This window comes from Xyrauchen texanus, chromosome 39 (assembly GCF_025860055.1).
Source record: "Xyrauchen texanus isolate HMW12.3.18 chromosome 39, RBS_HiC_50CHRs, whole genome shotgun sequence".
NCBI classification, from domain to species: Eukaryota; Metazoa; Chordata; class Actinopteri; order Cypriniformes; family Catostomidae; genus Xyrauchen; species Xyrauchen texanus.
Window position 1 is genome coordinate 5,637,664 of NC_068314.1, and position 20,039 is coordinate 5,657,702.

General features: G+C 38.0%; 1 protein-coding gene across 1 annotated transcript in view; it reads right to left on the reverse strand.

Annotated features, from left to right (window-relative positions):
* The window catches only part of LOC127632643 (calmodulin-binding transcription activator 1-like), a 482,652-nt gene that overhangs the window by 227,018 nt on the left and 235,595 nt on the right, over nucleotides 1-20,039 (reverse strand). Inside the window, exon 4 of the mRNA XM_052111348.1 lies at nucleotides 3,240-3,307. Within this exon, the coding sequence (XP_051967308.1) occupies nucleotides 3,240-3,307 (68 nt within the window). The remainder of the gene's footprint in view (nucleotides 1-3,239; nucleotides 3,308-20,039) is intronic.

Below are 20,039 nucleotides of genomic sequence, written 5' to 3' on the forward strand. Positions count from 1 at the left end.
TGCCCATATACCGTATTTTAGTATTTAAATATTGGTGCAAATAGTATTTGACACTAATTGCACCAGGGTGCAATTTGTATCTACCATTATTTGCACCAGGGCTGGAGTGAAAATAATAGCAGCCATTATTTGCATTGATGTTTAAATAGCATATACCATTATATACGCAAGGGTGCAAATAGCATCTACCTTCAATTAATCATGGTTCTTTGTGTATAGTGAATTTTTACAATAACATCTGTAACTGAAAACTGTAGATTTTTAATGATGCTGCATCCACACCACTAGGTGTCACTGCAAGTCCAAGATGACACAAACAAAATGTTACTGAGTGCACCTTTACCATACATTTTGTTATGGAAAAAATTTCTATGATTTTTACTTCCAGAAACTAACTGTTGCACTCGAGGAAGTTGTCAAAGCCCTGCTGCAAAAACAGAATTGTGGGATAAATGCCGCTTCATGCCATTTTGTTGACCAATATGGCATCTTTAGCTGCAACTGTGCACGCACACACATATGCAGCAGTGACTGTGCCGAGATTTGCCAGGAATACAAAGGTTAATATGCACATGTACCCAAACAGAGAAGCACATGCTGGAACAGATTTGAGAATAAAAATAAACAAAGGCAAAATGCCTGCATGATAAACTCGTCTAATGCACAGAAGCGCCGCATTATGCGTCTAAAATTAACAGCACTGAAGGAAAACCACCACAAATTTGCAAATACCAACAAAAAAAGTACATTTATATCAAAAGCTGTCCTTTGAAAAACAAATGCATTGCCCTGAGATGTGCTATAATGAACAAACCTTCAAAATTACCACCACAACAGAGTAACTACTTAGATGCAAGGACTATTTTAAATTCAAATGATTGCAATGACACAATCATAACAATGCTTTTGTTGCTTAAGCTGTATTACGAGTCTACTGAATGTATGTGCGTGTAGGCAGCTGTGTCAGCTGCATAACTTCATTCGTCGCTTGCAGTGTGAGCTTACACTGGTTGTGACCCCGGAAGACAGCCTGGAGTCACACCGGCTTCATTAAGAGCAGGGAAGCACTCTCTGTACTAAACAGGCTTGGCAAATTGCAGACTAAAATCAGTGCCATTATGCAAAGGCAGGCTGGGGGCGGTGAGAGGCTGTGCATGTGTGTAGGCGTTTCTATGTGTTTGTGACTCTGTGTGCGTGACAATCAGTGGGAACACTTGTGTTTACATGTTTGTGTGTTTGTAGGGGACAGTTGCCCGGCAGTATCTTTCCTGCTGCTCTGAGCACTCGCGCTGTCACACACAGTGATCATATCATTAACGCTTCATTGTAAAGCTTATTTGGATGCACTTTTCTCATGTGACCCATATAATGCAGTCATCTGCCTGCCTCTCTCTCTCTCTTTCTCTCTCTCTCTCTCTCTCTCAAAAAAAAAAAAACAAGGAATATAGGTTAAGTATATATTTAACATGAAAATAACTTATTAAACACTAATAATTATTTTTAAAATTGATGTTAGTGAATTTAACTGCACTGATGTATCGGCCACCGAAAGTTATCGGACAATTATTGACCAACCTAAAACCACTGGCATATCGATCCTTAAAACACAGATATGAAAAACCGATGGTTTATTTATAATTAATTATATTTATTGTATTTATAAAGTTAATAATATTTATTTTAATAATATGCTGTATTTATCTTTTAGTGATCTGATCACAAAAAGGTACGTGGAAAATCGGTATCAGTATCGGTGTTGGCCTATAGGTTTTTCTTATAATCGGTATAGATTTTCAATCTTTCAATCCACGTTCTATGGAAATACTTTTTTAGAACAATAAAATTGCTTTTGTACATCTTTCCATTTTTTTTAAGCATAATTCCTGAGCAAAACTGTGACACGATGACAAATTAAGGTGAGTTAAATGGACAATATCGGTATTGGCCGATAGTTTTTTTGTTATAATTGGTCTTGATAAAAATAACTGCATTTCGATACATCCCTAATCCTCACCTTAGCAGGCACCACTCAATATCATCTACACAAATTTAGGTGAGTAGGTGTTACAATATCGGCATTGGTATCGGTATTGTCCAATGGTTTTTTGTTATAATTGGTGCAAAGAAAAATTTGCATATCGCCGCACATCTAATGCTCACATTAGCAGGCACAATTAAATTCCATCCAATGTCTGAGGACAAAATAAGGAGAGCAAGAGCCTTAATATCGGTATCAGCCTATTCATTTGTTAAAATCGGTATCGGCCAAATATTTTCATTCGATACATCCCTAAAGCTAACCTTAGCAGGCGTCACTAAATATCATCCAATCATTATTATATTTTTTTTATCTGCAGAAATATTTATAAATAAACATTAATTATTAAATATTAAATATAACATTATTACATTAAGTGTGGTTGCTGGGCAGAGTTGACCTGAAAATAAGTGTACGTTCGATTATCTAAGCCTCGTTTTATATACATACAGTATACTGTAAAGTATATGACTGTTTGAGTCTTCATAATAAAATTAAAAAAACATTACTCCAACGGTAAAAAAAAGTCTAATGAGGAGTCACCGGATATCACGCCAATGGATATCAGAGCTGAATTACTAAATAGCATTAGACAAGAAAAAGAGGTTGTTTCTAAAACAAGTAGGCTCTGAAATGAGTGGAATTTGTTGTGTGCAACAAAGCAGATCTGATTTCCCTCTCACGCTCACTGTACTGACAAATGTGTGCTTGTGTTTATACAAACATTTTGTGAATGGCAGGTCCAGATGCCAGCCAGGTAACCTCTGTTCACCGAGTCATGTAAACAGCTCTTAGGCCCCAAACCCTGGGGTCATTTGTCTGCCACACTTATTTTATTTTCCCTTTTCTCTTTTGCCCTTTCCACAGTTTTCTGTTTATGAACAAATCCAACCTTATCTTTCTGGACCGCCCCAGATAAGCATGCAATATTACTCTCTTTGATACTGTCGGATTTAACAGCATTCAGCTTTACTCATGAACTCCTTGTGTTATTATTAAATTGAATGACATGCCCTGTACAGTGAATTACTTCACTGTAAATATTTGTACTGGACACGTTGTGAGCAAAGACAGCATTAAGCTAAGAGACCTAGCCACATCTTGCATTACGAATAGTCATTAATATTCCATTATCTGTCTGTACAGACGTGGCAAGCTGGACAGCTTTCCAGTTTATTTTCTGTTCTCAGAATCATCTTACCTGGTTTTGGGTGATGTCGTCAGCCACTCTTCATGTTTTTCAAACGTTATCAAGTAGGCCGCAATCTCCTGCAACAAAATAAAAACAAGAAATGTTCAAAACTTTGCCCCTACATCAAGTAAAAAAAAAAAAAAAAAAGAAAGCTAAAATATTGTAAATAAATGTAACACAAAAATATAGCTGCAAGCAACAATTACAGGGCCAAACACATCAACGGCAACAATAGCAATATTATTTGATTGCATAAAATGATCACCAGAGATGGTATGATCAAGGTGGTTTAAAGCCATTAATAGAGTGAATAAAACTGCTTATTCATATTGACCAACAGTTTGCATTGTCGTCAACATTATATTGAATTGTCCGGACATTGTCGCAATGACACATGGTTTTATGGTATCTTGCCATCAAAATTGGTTATGCATTACACATGAACAGTTTGATCTATCAAAACGTTTTTAATAACATTCAGCAAGCATGGTCTGAAGATGATTTGACCTGATTTTATAGAGGATCCGATTAACACTATAAAAAGAGTTTGAAAAAGTAGGTTTTCGATGGAATTCAAAGAGACAATATGTTCGACCATGGCGAAATTGGTCTCACTGTAGTTGAGATGACACATTAAATCTGAATAGATTAGTCTCATGACAATAGGCCAAATTATTAAAAAGTTAAGAAGCATTTAAAAAAAAAATGTCATCATTTTTTCAACACTAGTGACAAAAAAAAAGTAATGATTTGCCAATGCATTTGAAAAATATGACAACTCTAAATGACCGATTCCCAGTATGACCAACATAGGAACATTGGGTCTCGTTAAACTCTGTCTTCTCTAAGAAATCTAAAGAGACAGGTTTTATGCTTGGGTCAAACTATTCAGAATTTAGCTTTTTTAAATATATTTCTTGACCAGGACATGCTACTGCACTGAAACTGCATAGGTAGACTCATAACATGATGGCATATGACATATACCAATATTTTTTCAATAAGCCAAAGCGTTGCCAAGAAATAGCTTCTCAACATCTTTTGCATGCTCACCGACAAATTTGTTGATGTTTTATGTGAAATTTGGACAGGTGGAAATTGCAACCAACTTGGCATGAATTTAGCTTCTAGGCCATTTGCTTCATTAGTTATAAGCATAAACATGTTTGAACTGTCAGTCGCACTATAGAGTTTAAATTACAGACTCTAAATTTGCAACGAGGAATGTTCAGACTCTCCCCTACCAGTGTGCCAAATTTCACAACTTTTTACCAGAAAGATCTATGGGCTGCCTTATAATTCTTCCTCTGACTGGGAGTCTAAGTAGAAAAAGAAGACAACTAATAGATACAGATCTGTGGTTCTTGGCCCTTGAATAGAAAAGAACAACCAATTTCATCAAAACTCAGCTGAGGTATCTGATAGGATTTTATTTTTAGGAAATAAGTTCTTAGCTGCATCCTCGCCATTTTATAGTGCAAGTAGTGTGAGTAGTGTTCATGCTGAAAAATTAAACCAAAGGAAGAGCACTGCGTGTGAATGTTGGACATCTCATGCACTCACTGGCCGCTGCTTGCCCTAAATAGTGGAAGGGGTGGGGTTACCTGGTCGCGATGCTGGCATATCAAAACAATTGTAATAATGGTGGATGTAGCAACTAGCTAAACTTCTGCAAAGACATGACCTTCCAAATAAGTTGAGCACTTTACCATAACCCCATGCTGTGTGAATATGTACGCTTTTTGATATATACATGTTGCACTGAGGTAGGCTTGCTAAATAGCAATAACACAAGACATGCATTTGAAACGTCACTTCCTTCGGCTGAAAAATGGCTAATGATTCTGAGTAGCAAAAACATTTTGTTATGTTGCATTTGAGACAGTTATATACTTTGAAGATGTCTCCACTAGATGGCGTAAGAGTATATAGTGTAATGGGCATCATTTGAGTCACAGAACTTGATCAAACAAGATCTTTGGTACTCATGAGGGTGAATCAAGTTCGAATCTGGCTCATGACACTGGAATATCAATAAAGTTGCTAAAAAGAAATCTCTGATTGAGACTGAATAACCTTATGTGGATGAGTGGATAACCTTGGGCTGACAACTCAACAGCCAGACCTTATTAGCTAGAAGATAAACAGGTTACATCTCGCACTTGATGTTATCAGCCCTATTAAATTGTACTAAAACCAAATGTATCCATGCCTACCAAGTTTTACTTCCTCCCAGGTGTTATAAAATTGACCTGGTTTCCTCAGCAATCCTCATAAAACTGAGAGTACTCAATTTACAAACCCCCCCAAAAAACTGTCATATAAAGGTAGCGAGTGTTTTCCGAAGCCAAAAGCGCTTGTCATGAAAGAACAAGGGCCATGTTGAGAGGTTTGAACATTAGTATGAGCAACCCGTCCATCTTGAAGCAGAGATTCAAAAGCTGCGGATGTTTTTAGATGACCTAAAGATGACCATTGTTCATCTGTCACTTTGGGATATTCATAAAGTGTTCAGACTGCCTGCTGAGCAGCTGTCTCTGCCCTGAATGGTGAATGGCATCTCGACTTCTACAGCCAATCAGCACGCAATATCAACTTCATCTTTTTCTCTGACAAGTGGCAGATACTGCAACGTATTGCTGTGTAACCACTGGTTGAGCACTTACGACAACATTCACATGCACAAGAGTTACTTGAGCCTCAATATTAAGATCAGTTTAAAGACAGAACTAATTTTTTGCACCAGTGATTTCATTTGAAAAAAGTATAAGAAGAGCTTGTGCCTGGGCTTCTAGAGTGCCGAGACAACATACGTCACTTTTATGTTAACAACACTATCACTGACTTTTATTGGATGAGGACTTATGCAAGGAGGAGAAATAGGCCAAGATATTTTTTTTAAGAAAGTAACTAACTAAAAGTAATGACACTACTAACTAAACAAAAATTTTCAGTAGTGTAGCTTTTCCAAAAACGAGCTACATTTTCCAATGAGTAGCACTGTAGTGTCACAAAACACTACATTTGTTGCATTATATTGTGAACGCTTCAATGAATTCGAGGCACTCATCAAACATGCTCACTTAAACAAATTTTGCCTATATATGTTTTGTCATTTATTATGGTTCGAGATATATTGGAATTCCCATACCTACTGGATCATATGGGCCTTTCAAATACTGGCCTTCACAAATAAGCACTACCAATTAACTTGTAAAAGTGTAACTGTGGATTTAAGTGGTTGACTCGCTTCATTTCCAATCCAGCAAACCAAATTCTATCCTTAACGTTTATTCATTACATTGTAAGGGAAACAAAAATCCAAAGGTTTAAGTAGATAAATGATACAATAATCCTAATAAAATTATAATCCAGTGACTGTCATCAAAACTGTATGGCTGTACACATGGCCTTGCTACAATACATTTCTATCGGGAAGACACGCAGGCTTGAGTGAAGTTTGAGATGCCATTTATTTGATAGATGTAAAAGGGAGGTGACGTCTTTCTCTTTGGCGTAGGCCCCGTCCGGCAGTCCGAGGGAGTTGTACCCGGAACCGTCATGTCCTGCCGGAGATAGGAGGCAGGGGCGAGGAGCCTACCCACCTGCGGGACAGGGCTCAACTGGTGGTGGTGGGGAGGTGGAGGTTGCAGTGTTAGCACACCGAAACAGCAATGTGATAGATTGTGAGCGGACTTATAAAGCATTGGCTTACGTGCGATTGGCTAGGAGTTACCCAGCTAATGATGTGATGATGTACACCTGCTGGTCTTCCCGCTAGAACTACGCTCCACTTCCATTTCTTGTTTGATGAAGACCAAAGTTGGAAGTGACTAACTGCCCTCCTGACAACATTAGGTTGCGTGTCCAACATATCCACCATATTGTTTATCATAAAACAAAAGCAATAAGAACACTAAATGAACAAATTTTCATAATTCATAATTGCTAGTATGATATCAGAGTATAATCATGATCAAATTAAACTGAATATTAGTACATCACTCAGCACAAAGCATAGCTTTGGCTCCAACACCCAAGTGCTGTAGTTCATCTCAACAGTGGACTCTGGTAAGCTTATTGCCTTTTTCTCCCTCATTCTCAATTCCTCTTATGTCCGTTCACACCTTAGACTCTCCTGACTGGTGGACCAAGCTGCCCTTAAGGAACCCCAGGGTTACATAGATTGGAAGTGATGGTGAGCTCCGAGTAGAGGAATGAAGCTGACCGTACTGCTTTATAACGTCTGGTTCTTGATAATGTCTGAGTGTTGGTTTAAGCACTTTTAGTGCAGTTCAGCGTAGAGACGCTCTGACTAATATCCATTTCTGAAACTACTAGAAATTGGTGTAACGCAGGATTTAAGAGCACCTGTGGGGACCATGGCAGAAACCAAGTATGATGGAGGTCTTCGCTAATGACTTGGGGCACGTATTCAAAAAGGATCTGTCTTGCAAAATTTCCTCCAGCCTGCAGCGAATTGTGGAAGAGAATATTTTCTGGTGAACAAGAACTCTCGATGGCTTTCCTTTGCTGATCTTTTGGGGAGACTTTTTGAGTTTAAAGTGCATTTAAAGTTGGTCAATGAGATAAGAAATTTAGAGCATAACTCCAAGGCCCTTTCTCTGCCTGAATAAGAAACTTTAAGTATTAATTGTGCAGAATTCAATCAGTCACAAGACCACATTTGACCAGCCATTTATGAATTATTGTTTTTAAAGGGTTAGTTCACCCAAAAATGTTAATTATCTTGTGATTTACTTCCCTGTAAGCCATCCCAGATGTGTATGACTTTCTTTCTTCAGGAGAATCGAAGAGAAGATTTTTATAAGCCCATTTCTTAAGCCCATCGATTTGCTTCAGAAGACATAAATTGATCAACCGGAGTCATGTGGATTACTTTTATGCTGCCTAAATATGCCTTTTTGTCACGAACCCCGCTCCCTCGCTCCGCCCCCTTGAGCTTCCACGCTCGTTCCGCCCCCTCGAGCTCCCACGCTCGTTCCGCCCCCTCGAGCTCGCACGCTCTTTTTGCTCGCTCGAGCCCTCACGCCCACTTTGCTCCTACTCACTCACATGCTCGTAGGCAATCTCCCTTCCTCGAGTTTCTCACGCGTTTCCAATCCCCCAGAACATTATGACCACCTGCACTCGCGTCATCTGCACTCCTGCACATTAGTTTCACCTGCACTCATCTCATCACCTGTCATGGTTTACACCTGCACTCGCCCCTATATATATCACTACCCTTTCGTCTCACGGTGGTTGGTTATTGTATTTAGTTTCCCGTGTCTTTGCCCCCCGCTAGTCTCGTCTAGTTTTGCTCTCCTCTTGTTTACCCCTTAGCTTGCCAGCCCCCCTTGTTCCCCTGTCTTTACCTCTCGCTTGTCTTGCTTGTATATTGATTCCCCGGCTTCGACCTCACACTCCCTTTGACTACTCTCTCCCGGATTTGCCCCCTTGTTTATATCTTGATTCCCCGGCTTTTTACCTAACGCTCACCCTGACCATTCTTCTCTGGACTTGCCCTTGTTTTGTACTGTTGCCTGCTTTTATTTAAATAAAGCAGTTTTTACACCGACATTGTGACTGTCTCAACTTGTATTCGCTACACTTTTGGACCGTCAAACAGCCAGCAGCCTGATGGCACCCATTTACAGGCATTGTATGGACAAACTGAGCTGAAATGTGCTTCTAAAAATCTTCACTCCGGTCCTGCTGAAGAAGGAAAGTCATACACAGCTGGGATGGCTTAAATGTAAGTAAATCATGAGGGGCTTTTCATTTTGGGGTGAACTAATCCTAAAACTAAAACTGTAATTATGCCAGTGAGCCCTAAATGCTACAAAATTACATGGATTATCAATGATATCCATTCGGCCCGATGGTGCAAAAGCAGCTTTTGATTTACATTTTGAAATACATTTGATTTTTTATTTTTTTTTATTTAATTGCCATTTATGCCTTGACTAATTCTGACAATACAGATTGCTACCCATGGTCAATCCACATCAAACAACAAAAGGTTAACTCAACTGGGCTGACTCCTTGATCACTTAAACAAAGTGCTTCATCAAAGCACCACTGGCACTTTGAAGTAATAGCTAGAGTAACTGAACTTGATCGTCGTTCTGCCTTTTCACAAGCTCAATAGTGATGCGAAATATACCCATATTACCACATCTATTTTGTGGGTTGGACACTGCCTTAAATAAACCTGTCAGGGAGTCATATTGTTCACAACTTTTTCCTCTTTTATATTAGGAACAACAGAGGAATGCGAATGGCAGGTTTGGCCTTTTGAAACAGGTAGCAGGATTTGTTCATGTCTTCCTTTGGTGTTGGATTGTTAGAAGTGTTTCAAAGATCATTTTCACAGGAGACCGATTTGCATTTCAAAAAGTTGAGCAACAAACATTCAAGGCGTGAGCCACGGAAAGAGAGTGGGATAGAGGCACTGTCTAGAAGGAAGAGGAACCAAGAAAACACTTAAATTCTCTCTTTCTCACTTGCCACTCTTGACTCCCGTTTAGCCTCTGCTATAGTTTAAAGAGCACTTTGAGGAGTTTCACATTTGTCAGCTTCTGAGTGGCAAACTTGGAGTCTCTCATTGGCAGTCAGAGTGAGGTGTCAGTGCCGCCCTTCAGGTTAACTGTGGGTGAGGGAAAGAGCCGCCTGGAGCAGGTTCATGACAAACCGAATGACTGGCCCCCAGGGTGCACATCAAGTCGGGGGGAGGGATGTTCTCTGGTGGAACACTGGGGCCTCGAGACTTTCATCTTCATTTGAATGGAAAATGACTTTGTCATATAATCTCTGTGGTGACTACAGCTCTGAGTGAGGAGCACGGAACAGAGGAATAATAAGGCAATGAGAGCAAAGAGGAAGGGAGGAGCTCAGGGAGAGTGAAGTGAGCACAAAGAAGAGAGGGAAAGAAGGGGAGCTTATCAGAAAAAAAGAGGGCAAATATGGGGGGGAAATGACAGATTATCAAACTGCTGAGAATTGACTCCTAAATAAACTGAATTTGACAAAGGCCCAGTTCCCAAATGCTCAGTATATCTCTTCATGCTTGTTTGCCAAATTGGAGTGGGTCTCTGTTTTGTGTCCATTCTATCAGTGCCAGTGCCAGGACACTCCAGGGTCCCAGCCTAACAAACAATCAGACAGAGACAATGGACTCATGGCCCAATAGCAAACAGGATAACAAAGAAGTGCATGTTGAATTAACAGAGGATAATGGAACACTTTTAGGAAAATACCACAGAAAACAATCTAGGTTGAGTTGACAGACTCATGTACATCCCTCTTGAGCTCTATTTGTTAACTTTCAAGTGATAAACTAGAGGAATAAGCAATCAGACCCTCTAAAATGCCGCCCTCGACGGCAATAGTTGGATTTTCCCTCATTTGGTCAGTTATCGTTATGGTTGGAAACCAAGAACCAGTTCCCAAAAAAACCCAGTGTAGTCTAATTTCAAAAGGAATTACTTGTATGAGTCAATGTTTTTGACTCTACAGCCCAAAACATAAATTGTGACTATTGAAGTCTGATTTCCAAAGGAATGACTATTATGAGCTGGGCATTTTGAATCTACAGCGCAAAACATGATTATTATCAATCGCATCTTTTTAGTGAATAACTTGAACCACCTGTCATTCCTTTTGTTATGTCAGACTCAATATTGAAAGTTGTGTTGTAAATTAGTGGGATTTTATAAAAAAAATTAAAAATCAGTAAAATATCTCAATTAGTCTATAATCACCTTCTGCATGAATCTGTTCTGTTACAATATGAAATTATACAATTTGGTAACAGGCTGCTAAGGGCAGTAAATCCAATATTAATTCTTATTTCCAAATATTTATTCCTCAAAAGTTCTAAACAAGATGGTAATGCAGCCGTTAAGGAACCAGAATCGTTGAGAGGAATCAGAACTGGAATCACTAAACTTAAATTCCCATCCCTAGTTTAGTTTTTGGCTATTTGGGTTTGTTATAAGTTTTGCGATTGTACATCTCTATGATTTTAGACAGCAATGTCTATGCACAAAAAGACAGTTGTTGTATTTGTACACCTTATTTTCTCTCCATACTTTAATGCACTACTCAATTTTCTTTTGTTATGCCCCACTTTTTCCTCTTTGCCTTTAATAATGAGGGCAGCAGGGTTAAATTGGCACTGAACAAGCTGGCATCTCCAAATTGAATCCACAAGAGAACATTGCCAGTTGTGTTCCCATGCTCTTCCCTGGGCCCACTGCCTGATCTCAAAGCCGAGCCAAGAGAGCATATGGTGGCGCAGATACACAGTATATCTTTTGCGTGACTGTCAGCCGAACATTCTACCTCCTCTCTCTGGTGCAGAGTGTCCTGATGTTTCTGTCCTGTAGACATGCTGTATACTGTATATATAGATATATATATCTATCTATATATATCTATAAAGATATATATATATATATATATATATATATATATATATATATATATATATATATATAGTAGATATTTCTGAAATTATACATGTCACTAAGATGCCCTCTGGTTATGTTCTACAGATTTTTTTGCTTTAAATTGAAGTCTTTTATTTTCCGCAACCAAGGTCAGAAGCAAAAACCAGAAGCGACAAATCTAAATTAAGTCCCTCTCATAGTTGGGCTGTCATCTCGATAATCGTAGTCAAATTGTTCATCCACATTTTTTTACATTTTCGCCCCATCCACTCCATAGATGAGACGTCTCCAAATCAAAGAGAGCAAATTGACAATCCACTTTTAAAAGTGGGAGAGGAAATTGAGCCATTAATCATTGCACCAAACCAGTCCTCGCACTGTCCACATAAACGCTCACATGCGTCAAGACCGACGGGATATTTTGATGCCCCTGTAGCTTATTGCAAAGACAAGATAAATGCTTCCTTTAACTGTCATTTGCCAATGTCTCGCTTTCACCACGAGGAGATGCCACTCTAGACCCCAGTTTGATTAGTGGCTGTGTGTGGCCAGACGGTTGGCTCAAGGAGAAAGACTCCGGCAAAGGTGGAGAGGACATCATAGTGGTCTAAGATTGATGTTCGCTCAGGTTGGCTGAGGACTGGAGGAATGTACTTTGACATACTTTAAAGAAGTATGGAAATGCTGCCAAAGAAGGGTGGAGAAGGTGAGACAACCATTAATGGGGATGCAGGTCATAGAGTGGTCCCAAGTCTGGTTTTTGAGGAACTTCTAGCAGAATGTTTTTCGACAATTGAAGAACTAAATCAAATGGTTTAATTAATCAAGTGCTAGTAATGTCAGTTGTGTTACTACACCATTGGGACAAATGTTCTGTTAAGGGTTCCTCAAAATAGGAGACGAGAAGGACAATAAGTTTGGAAAAGCACTTGGTTGCAAGACCTTAGGCTATCATTGAGATCTCAAGAAGACAATGTTGTTGATTAAAGGTATAGTTCCCCCAAAATTGTTGACATTTTTTAAATATTATACTATGTGGCTCCTTAAGTGTATTACCGCATTTCCAAGGTGAAATGTCCACTGTTAGGCCCTAAAAGAGAGTTAAATTTTCTCCCAAACAGATGACGTTTGAAATGTTAATGCTCTATTGAGTTTTAAATCAACAAAACATAGCTCCCTACCCTAAAACGTAACCTAACCAATAGTGTCAGAAAAAGCACAAGAGACATGAATAACGCAACTGCTAGTTGGTTCTGTAATGCAAACCATAAAATGTAAGTCATGCACAACAATAAAAGTATGTTGAGATCATAAGATAGCTTAGTGTGAGAAAAAGGCCAAAAAGGGATGATTTATGAACTAACAACATGCCATTTTACTCATAATTTGTGTGAAAGGGAACATTTAGCATTTATTTCACCAGGAATTTCATTGTACACCTATATCAAGCCACATAAAAATTGATTTGCTAAAATGAAGGGATAGTAAAGTGATTCTATGAGACCAGGATGTACAGTTGAAGTCAGACGTTTACATACACCTTAGCCAAATACATTTAAACTCAGTTTTGCACAATTCCTAACATTTAATCGTAAAAACAATTTCCTGTCTTAGGTTAGTTAGGATCACTACTTTATTTTAAGAATGTGAAATGTCAGAATAATAGCAGAGAGAATGATTTATTTCAGCTTTTATTTCTTTTGCTTCATGGTTGGGATGGTGTTCTTCAGCTTGCAAGCTTCACCCTTCATTATAGCCAAACAGTAAAACCTTTAGACCAGAGGGCATTTCTCTTCAAGACCTTTTTCCCCATATACACTTGAAAACTGTAATCTGGCTTTTTTATGGCGGTTTTGGAGCAGTGGCTTCTTCCTTGCTGAGCAGCCTTGTTATGACGATATAGGATTTGTTTTACTGTGGATATAGATACTTGTCTACCTGTATCCTCCAGCATCTTATCATAGTCCTTTGCTGTTGTTCTGGGATTGATTTGCACTTTTCACACCAAACTATGTTCATCTCCAGGAGACAGGATGCATTTCCTTCCTCAACGGTATGATGGCTGCGTGGTCCATGGTGTTTATACTTGCATACTATTGTTTGTACAGATGAACGTGGTACCTTCAGGCATATGAAAATTGCTCCCAAGGATGAACCAGACTTGTGGAGGTCCACAATTTTTGGCTGATTTCTTTTGATTTTCCCATGTTGTCAAGCAAAGAGGCACATAGTTTGAAAGTACACCTCCTATCAGAAGCTAATTGGCTAATTGTCTAAAGACTTGACATCATTCAGCTGCTTAAAGGCACAGTTAACTTAGTGTATGTAAATTGTAAAAAGTTTCTGACCCACTGGAATTGTGATATAGTCAATTAAAAGTTAAACAATCTGTCTGTAAACTATTTTTGGAAAAATTACTTGTGTCATGCACAAAGTAGATGTCCTAAACAACTTGCCAAAACTATAGTTTGCTAATATGAAATCTGTGGAGTGGTTAAAAAAATTGTTTTAATGACTTTAACCTAAGTGTATGTAAACTTCTGACTGCAACTTTAAATACATCATAATATGAAAGTAAAATGGGCTGAGAATGTTTCATATTGGCTTAATACAAAAAAAGAAATCCATAATCAACAGGTAAACCACACATATATTTATTTTTTTTTAATCATTTTAGCATGACAGTCACGTACAGATCTCGAGCTGTTTGATACTGAAAGCTGGCAGGCAAACCTGTCACCTAAGCATAGAAAATATCTCGCACTGTGCAGTTTGAGAGACATGGAGGACCTACAGGGGCAATGAGCTAAAGTTGTACTGCTGTTGTTTTTATATTTCTGCAAGTACGCATCTCAGAAGACCTTCAACCAGTGTGGCTGTTTAAGATTAACCTGCATCAATTCCAGCTGTTCTGAGACATGTAAACAGTTGTGTCGAGTGTGATTAGTCATGCAGGGTGATGATGTTTGTTTTGGGACATTAATATTAATATATAACGACAGGTTCCAGGACACAGGGCTTCTATGAATAAATTATGAAAGTACAAAGAGATCTAGGGCTGATCCAAAGCTGGACCCTCTGTGCTTAAAATGCAAACAGTTCAACCTGTTTCACTGCTGCTCCTTTAATGTGGATGCCTCAAATTTGTATTATCAGGGCCATGGTGTCATCTGCTGGGTATGGTGATACATCATGCAGAGATCGATTTGTGCTCAATGGAGGATTAAGGAGATCTGAGCTTTTTCTGTAGTGCTAAAGCCTTGCATTACAATATACAGTATCTTCTATGTATCCCCATTGATGTTGGGGACATACTAACTAAAAGTAGCAGTGCTACAAACTTATCTACTACAGATGTGGCCTTTAAAAACAAGTGAAAAAGAGATACTGATCCTGCAATTTCATTTGGTATCATGCACGTCAGGAGGTGCAGGAGATACATGATCAGTAGGGAGCAGTCGAGTCCCATTCTATGAACAAACAATGATTTCTAATTGTTTAGTCAACCTGATAATGCAAGTTAGCGGTCTGAACATGTCACAGTTTAATGTAGAACTTTGTGTTCGGGATTGTAATTAATAAAACCTTAAATTATAGTGCTGGCAAAGTTAATGTGTTAACACACCTGAAACGATTGAAATATTTTTAGCGACATGAATGCATTTACTTTGCATAAGCCTTGATTTCTAAAACTGGGAGGAACCTTCATAAGCAGGGTGTTCATTACACAAATGCAACAGTCAAACGAGCTCCTGGATCAGCAAATGATAAAAAATATATTGTAATTTATACAAACGTAAATTAGAAGTCCATCAGAGGACTGCAGGGCAATGTGAAAGAATAGCCTTCTGTACATCCAATGAAAATTGTCCAATTATTTAATGCAGATTTTCTTTTCTGTTATTTGCGAAGCAGTTTCAGAAATAAGAAATCTGTGCATTTTTGTGCGAGTGAGACAAGCAACGAGCACTCTCTACGGTTTTCAAAATAGCCTAGTTTTTTTCAGCTACAAGGAATTATTTCCAAGTAACAGTTGCATTGTGAACAAAGCTGAGGCACTTATTAAAAACATTAATTAAACACTCTCTTTAATATATTTGTATTAATATTATTAATTATTATTAAACTTTTTGTAATTAAATCATATTCACATATTCACGCTTGTTATGTCAATATAGGATTCGTTTTACTGTGGATATAGATACTTGTCTACCTGTTTCCTCCAGCATCTTATTAATGATACATGAATTATTATTAAACTTGATTATGAATAAATCATATCTACAATGTTTTATTCATAATATAATGTTTTTATGTATTTGAGCAAATTGTGTGTTTAGATCATTAATTTAAACAAAATGGTTATTAAGAATTATTCACTGATTCATATTATTCACTCAATAATGTTTCCAAAAGTACCTGAGTTTTGTCCTTGTATTACACTTTGTTTTTTTAAGTGAGTAAATAAACACAAATATTTATCATTAGGTTTTTTATTTAGTCATTTAAATGAGTGATTTTTAAGTTTTACTAAGAGTAAATTTATGTTACACGTCACTCTAATTAAGATCCACTTTTTTATGCAGATATTACAGTATTTCTATTGCTATAATACATTTTATATATAATATAAACTGTTTAACCTACTATATATCTTCACTGTACTTTGCAACTTTTTGCTATTAACTTGTAATGTACTACTTCAAAGCAAGATAACTTGACTGTATATCAAAGGGATGGTTCACCATCTTCTTTTTATTTTATTTTGTTTAATTCTGTCATAATTTATACCCATAGAACTTTCCTCTGTGGAACTATAAAAAGGAGATATTAGGCAGAACATTAGCCTTAGTCATCATTCACTTTCATTGCATCTTTATTTCATACAATTAAAGTAAATAGTGACTGAGTTATACAGCCTAACATCTATTGTGTTTCCTAAGGAATCCAAAGTCATGCGGGTTCAGAACAAGATGTGTGTAAAAAACAAGAGAGAGAAAAAAGGTAATTTTGGGATGAACTATCCCTTTGAGTACTTTAAATTAAGAGCAGATCATAGTTTGGCAAACTAGTTTTAAAAGTAGCTTTACCAAAAAATGTTGGCAGTTATGGACCCACCTCATCTACTGTGACTTTCTCTCATTTAACCACAGTCTATTTTTCCATTTTCTCAATATTATGCTATTATCTTCCATCCATCCCTCTTTCTATGTGTTTCTTGCAGCAGCCTTGCTCCACTTTTGGTTTATTTGTTTGTTTTGGTAGATTGTAAACCTCAGGCAATAAGGAGAGGGTTTTACTGTACCGGAGAGGCAGAAGAATGATAGAAAAAGACAAAAAGAAGGAAAGTAAGAGCTAGAGAGAGAGGCGGGCAGAAACCTGCCACTTAGCAAGATTGTTTTTCCTTGTCCAAGTGCCAAGGTTGCTACCTTCCATGATAAAAATGAACCTATCATTTGCAAGGATGTTATCAGCTAGTCAAGAGTGGTAGAGAGAGAGGGCAAGAGAGAGAAAGAGAGAGAGAGAGAGAGAGAGAGAGAGAGAGAGAGAGAGAGAGAGAGAGAGAGAGAGAGAGAGAGAAGGTTGAGTGAGGTGGAGAAGAAGAGGGTCAGCCATTAATGCAAATTGTGACCACATTATTATAGCTAGTGTAATTTTCCCATTAATGTGTGCATGCACAGACTAGACATTTCTACACTTTTGGCAATGAGGTGCCTCCCACTCATGTATCACACACTCATACACACACTAATCAAATATCAATAGGGAAAATTATATTTTGCTGTGTAATTAACAAAAGTGTAGTAAAGTGTAGGTTTATGTATAACCAGCATCAACAAACAATAATACCAACCTAGTCTATTCAAATCTATAACTACTATATTTTTGCAAAATGCTTTTTACACATCTTGTTGTACATCTTCTGGCAGTTTTCTGGTGAAATGAACACTGGAGGCACTACAACAACAATGACATATATTCATGTTCACACAAATAACAAGTCAAATGGAAGATTATCCAATAGTAAACACTTTTCACCCTGTTCCTTACACAATGATACTGTATGACATCTAAACACTTACACTTACTTATGATGACATCATGGCTTGTCAGGCAATACATTTGAATGCATTTATTACAAAACGACCTACATTTTCAATCTTATTCAAGAGTGATGAAGTTGCACGGTAACTCAACTGATAGAGTGTTGCACTTTAGCTGCAAAGGTTCAGGGTACGAGTCCTTAAGAGCATGCAAATCGAGATATGAGCCGAAAGTTACATAGAAGCACCACAGAATTACATGGTTGCTTAAGAAAATGTGCTTTTCATCTCACATTTGCTTTTTGTGACACTATCTGTTAGATTCAGGTGTAAGGTTAAGTGTAAGGAGGTAGGTTTCATTGATTTATAACTTGATACAGCATAAACCTTAAAAACGTCATCTGTTTGGGAGGAAATTTAACTCGCTTTTAGTGCCACACAGTGGACATTTCAGCGTGGAATGATCGCGATACCTGCAACGAACCAAGTAATATCATTTTGCAAAAATGCTGCAACAGCCAAGAAATGTTCATGAAATCGGGCTAAATAGTGCCAACATTTTTACATTGCCTGAAGAAAATGTGTTTGGCGTTTGCATGTGCAGAACTCGCCACCACAAAGCTAGGGTGTTGCTATGCGGTTGCTAATGTGTTCTGAGTTGTTCTGTTCTGTTTCTTTTTCTGCCAGGCAAAAGTCTTTGAAAGTAATTGCACATCCCCCCTCAACATGCAGCTCATTTAAAAGTATCATTTATGTTCAAAGCACAAACAGCGTGGTATGAGTTATAAAATTGTAATACTTATTGTTAATTTAAAAAAGCTTTGAAAATAAATAATATTTATCATTTTACAGTAACTGTTCAGTAACTGCCCAAAATCCCCAACTTTCTCCCTTCTGAATCCCGAGCATGAAGGTTGCATGATCCAGTTTGGTGAACCCCCTGCTTGAAAACCCATCAACAATGAAAACGATCATCTTCTTTGCATTGGCAAACAAACAAGTGATAGCCAGTGCTGAAGCATTTTACCAATCAGAAATTAGCATTAATGCAATGGCATCGTCCAATCACTGCCAACCATGTTAAAATAAAATTTTGCTTAATAAATACTAAATTCTAAAAAAGTGCTGATTACCATTGTTACATGTCTGCCAAACATGTTGAGTGGTGAAAACATCATCTGCAGCCTGAAACTGAACTATTGACCGGAAGTTTGGAGTGAATTGCACAAGTAAGCTATATGATCAACCCTTGCTCCCTATTAGTGAATGACTTAACCTCCAGTGTGCTGTCTGTCTGCACTGACACAACAGTCTGAAACCTTTCATTTATTTTTAATCCTAACTCCACATAAAGTCTCTGAAAGCAAAATGTTTTAGCTTTTGGATGAACCCATTGATACTCAGTGTGATAATGCACAGTGAATATAGGATTTCTAAGGGAAAAAAATAGCCCTATTGTCCACGTCTGCGGTCAGACACCAACATGAGTTGGTGAGTCGAAAGTTTAACCCTTTACTGACAGCCTAGGGTGTCCTGAACTGAGATCAGTCAATTTTTATGAAATCAAATTATGCATACCATATATAGCGAAGACAAAACACTGTCCACGCATGAGGACGCAGGGTTGCACGATGATAAGTATACGCTATAGTAATGTTTTGCTTGCTTTTGCAATTGTGATTTTGCCCAATTTTTAGACAGTTATTCATCTAATTAGACAAGAAGTTTTCACTAAAAAAGGTAGACCTACAGATGGAAAAACTGAAATTGCATTACTTCATCCCAACAATTTTCCACATAATTGCACAGGCCTAAAAGTTTATCATTTGTTTTGAACTTCTCCACTTGTTTAACTCCCCCCCGTGCACAATGAAGCAGTAAATAACATGCTCAGATCATTCACATTACAGCTCGCGCGCGAGACAGACAGCGACATCAATTAAGAGCTGCCACTACAGATTAATTAAAACCACAAAAGCAAAACACATACGGTCACATACAGTACACATTGGAAAAGAAAAAAAGTCTCCTACAATTATGGTGCCTGCAATCAGGAAACAAGACGTTTCCTGAATGTTTAATATCTCTGCTCTGAGCAGCCCTTTGTCCACGCCGATGGCCACATTTGGACGGAGAACAATGGAGAGCTTTACTTCATTAGTTTAAAAGAAAGTACAGCTGGGGAGGAAACCACATAATCCAAATATGTGTCCCACCTTTTGTTATTACGAGAAGGAGTGAAGGTCACATCCCACGCAGAAGCTTCCAGGGGCAGCTCCGACTCTGCCAGCGAAGCCCCAACGGGGAAG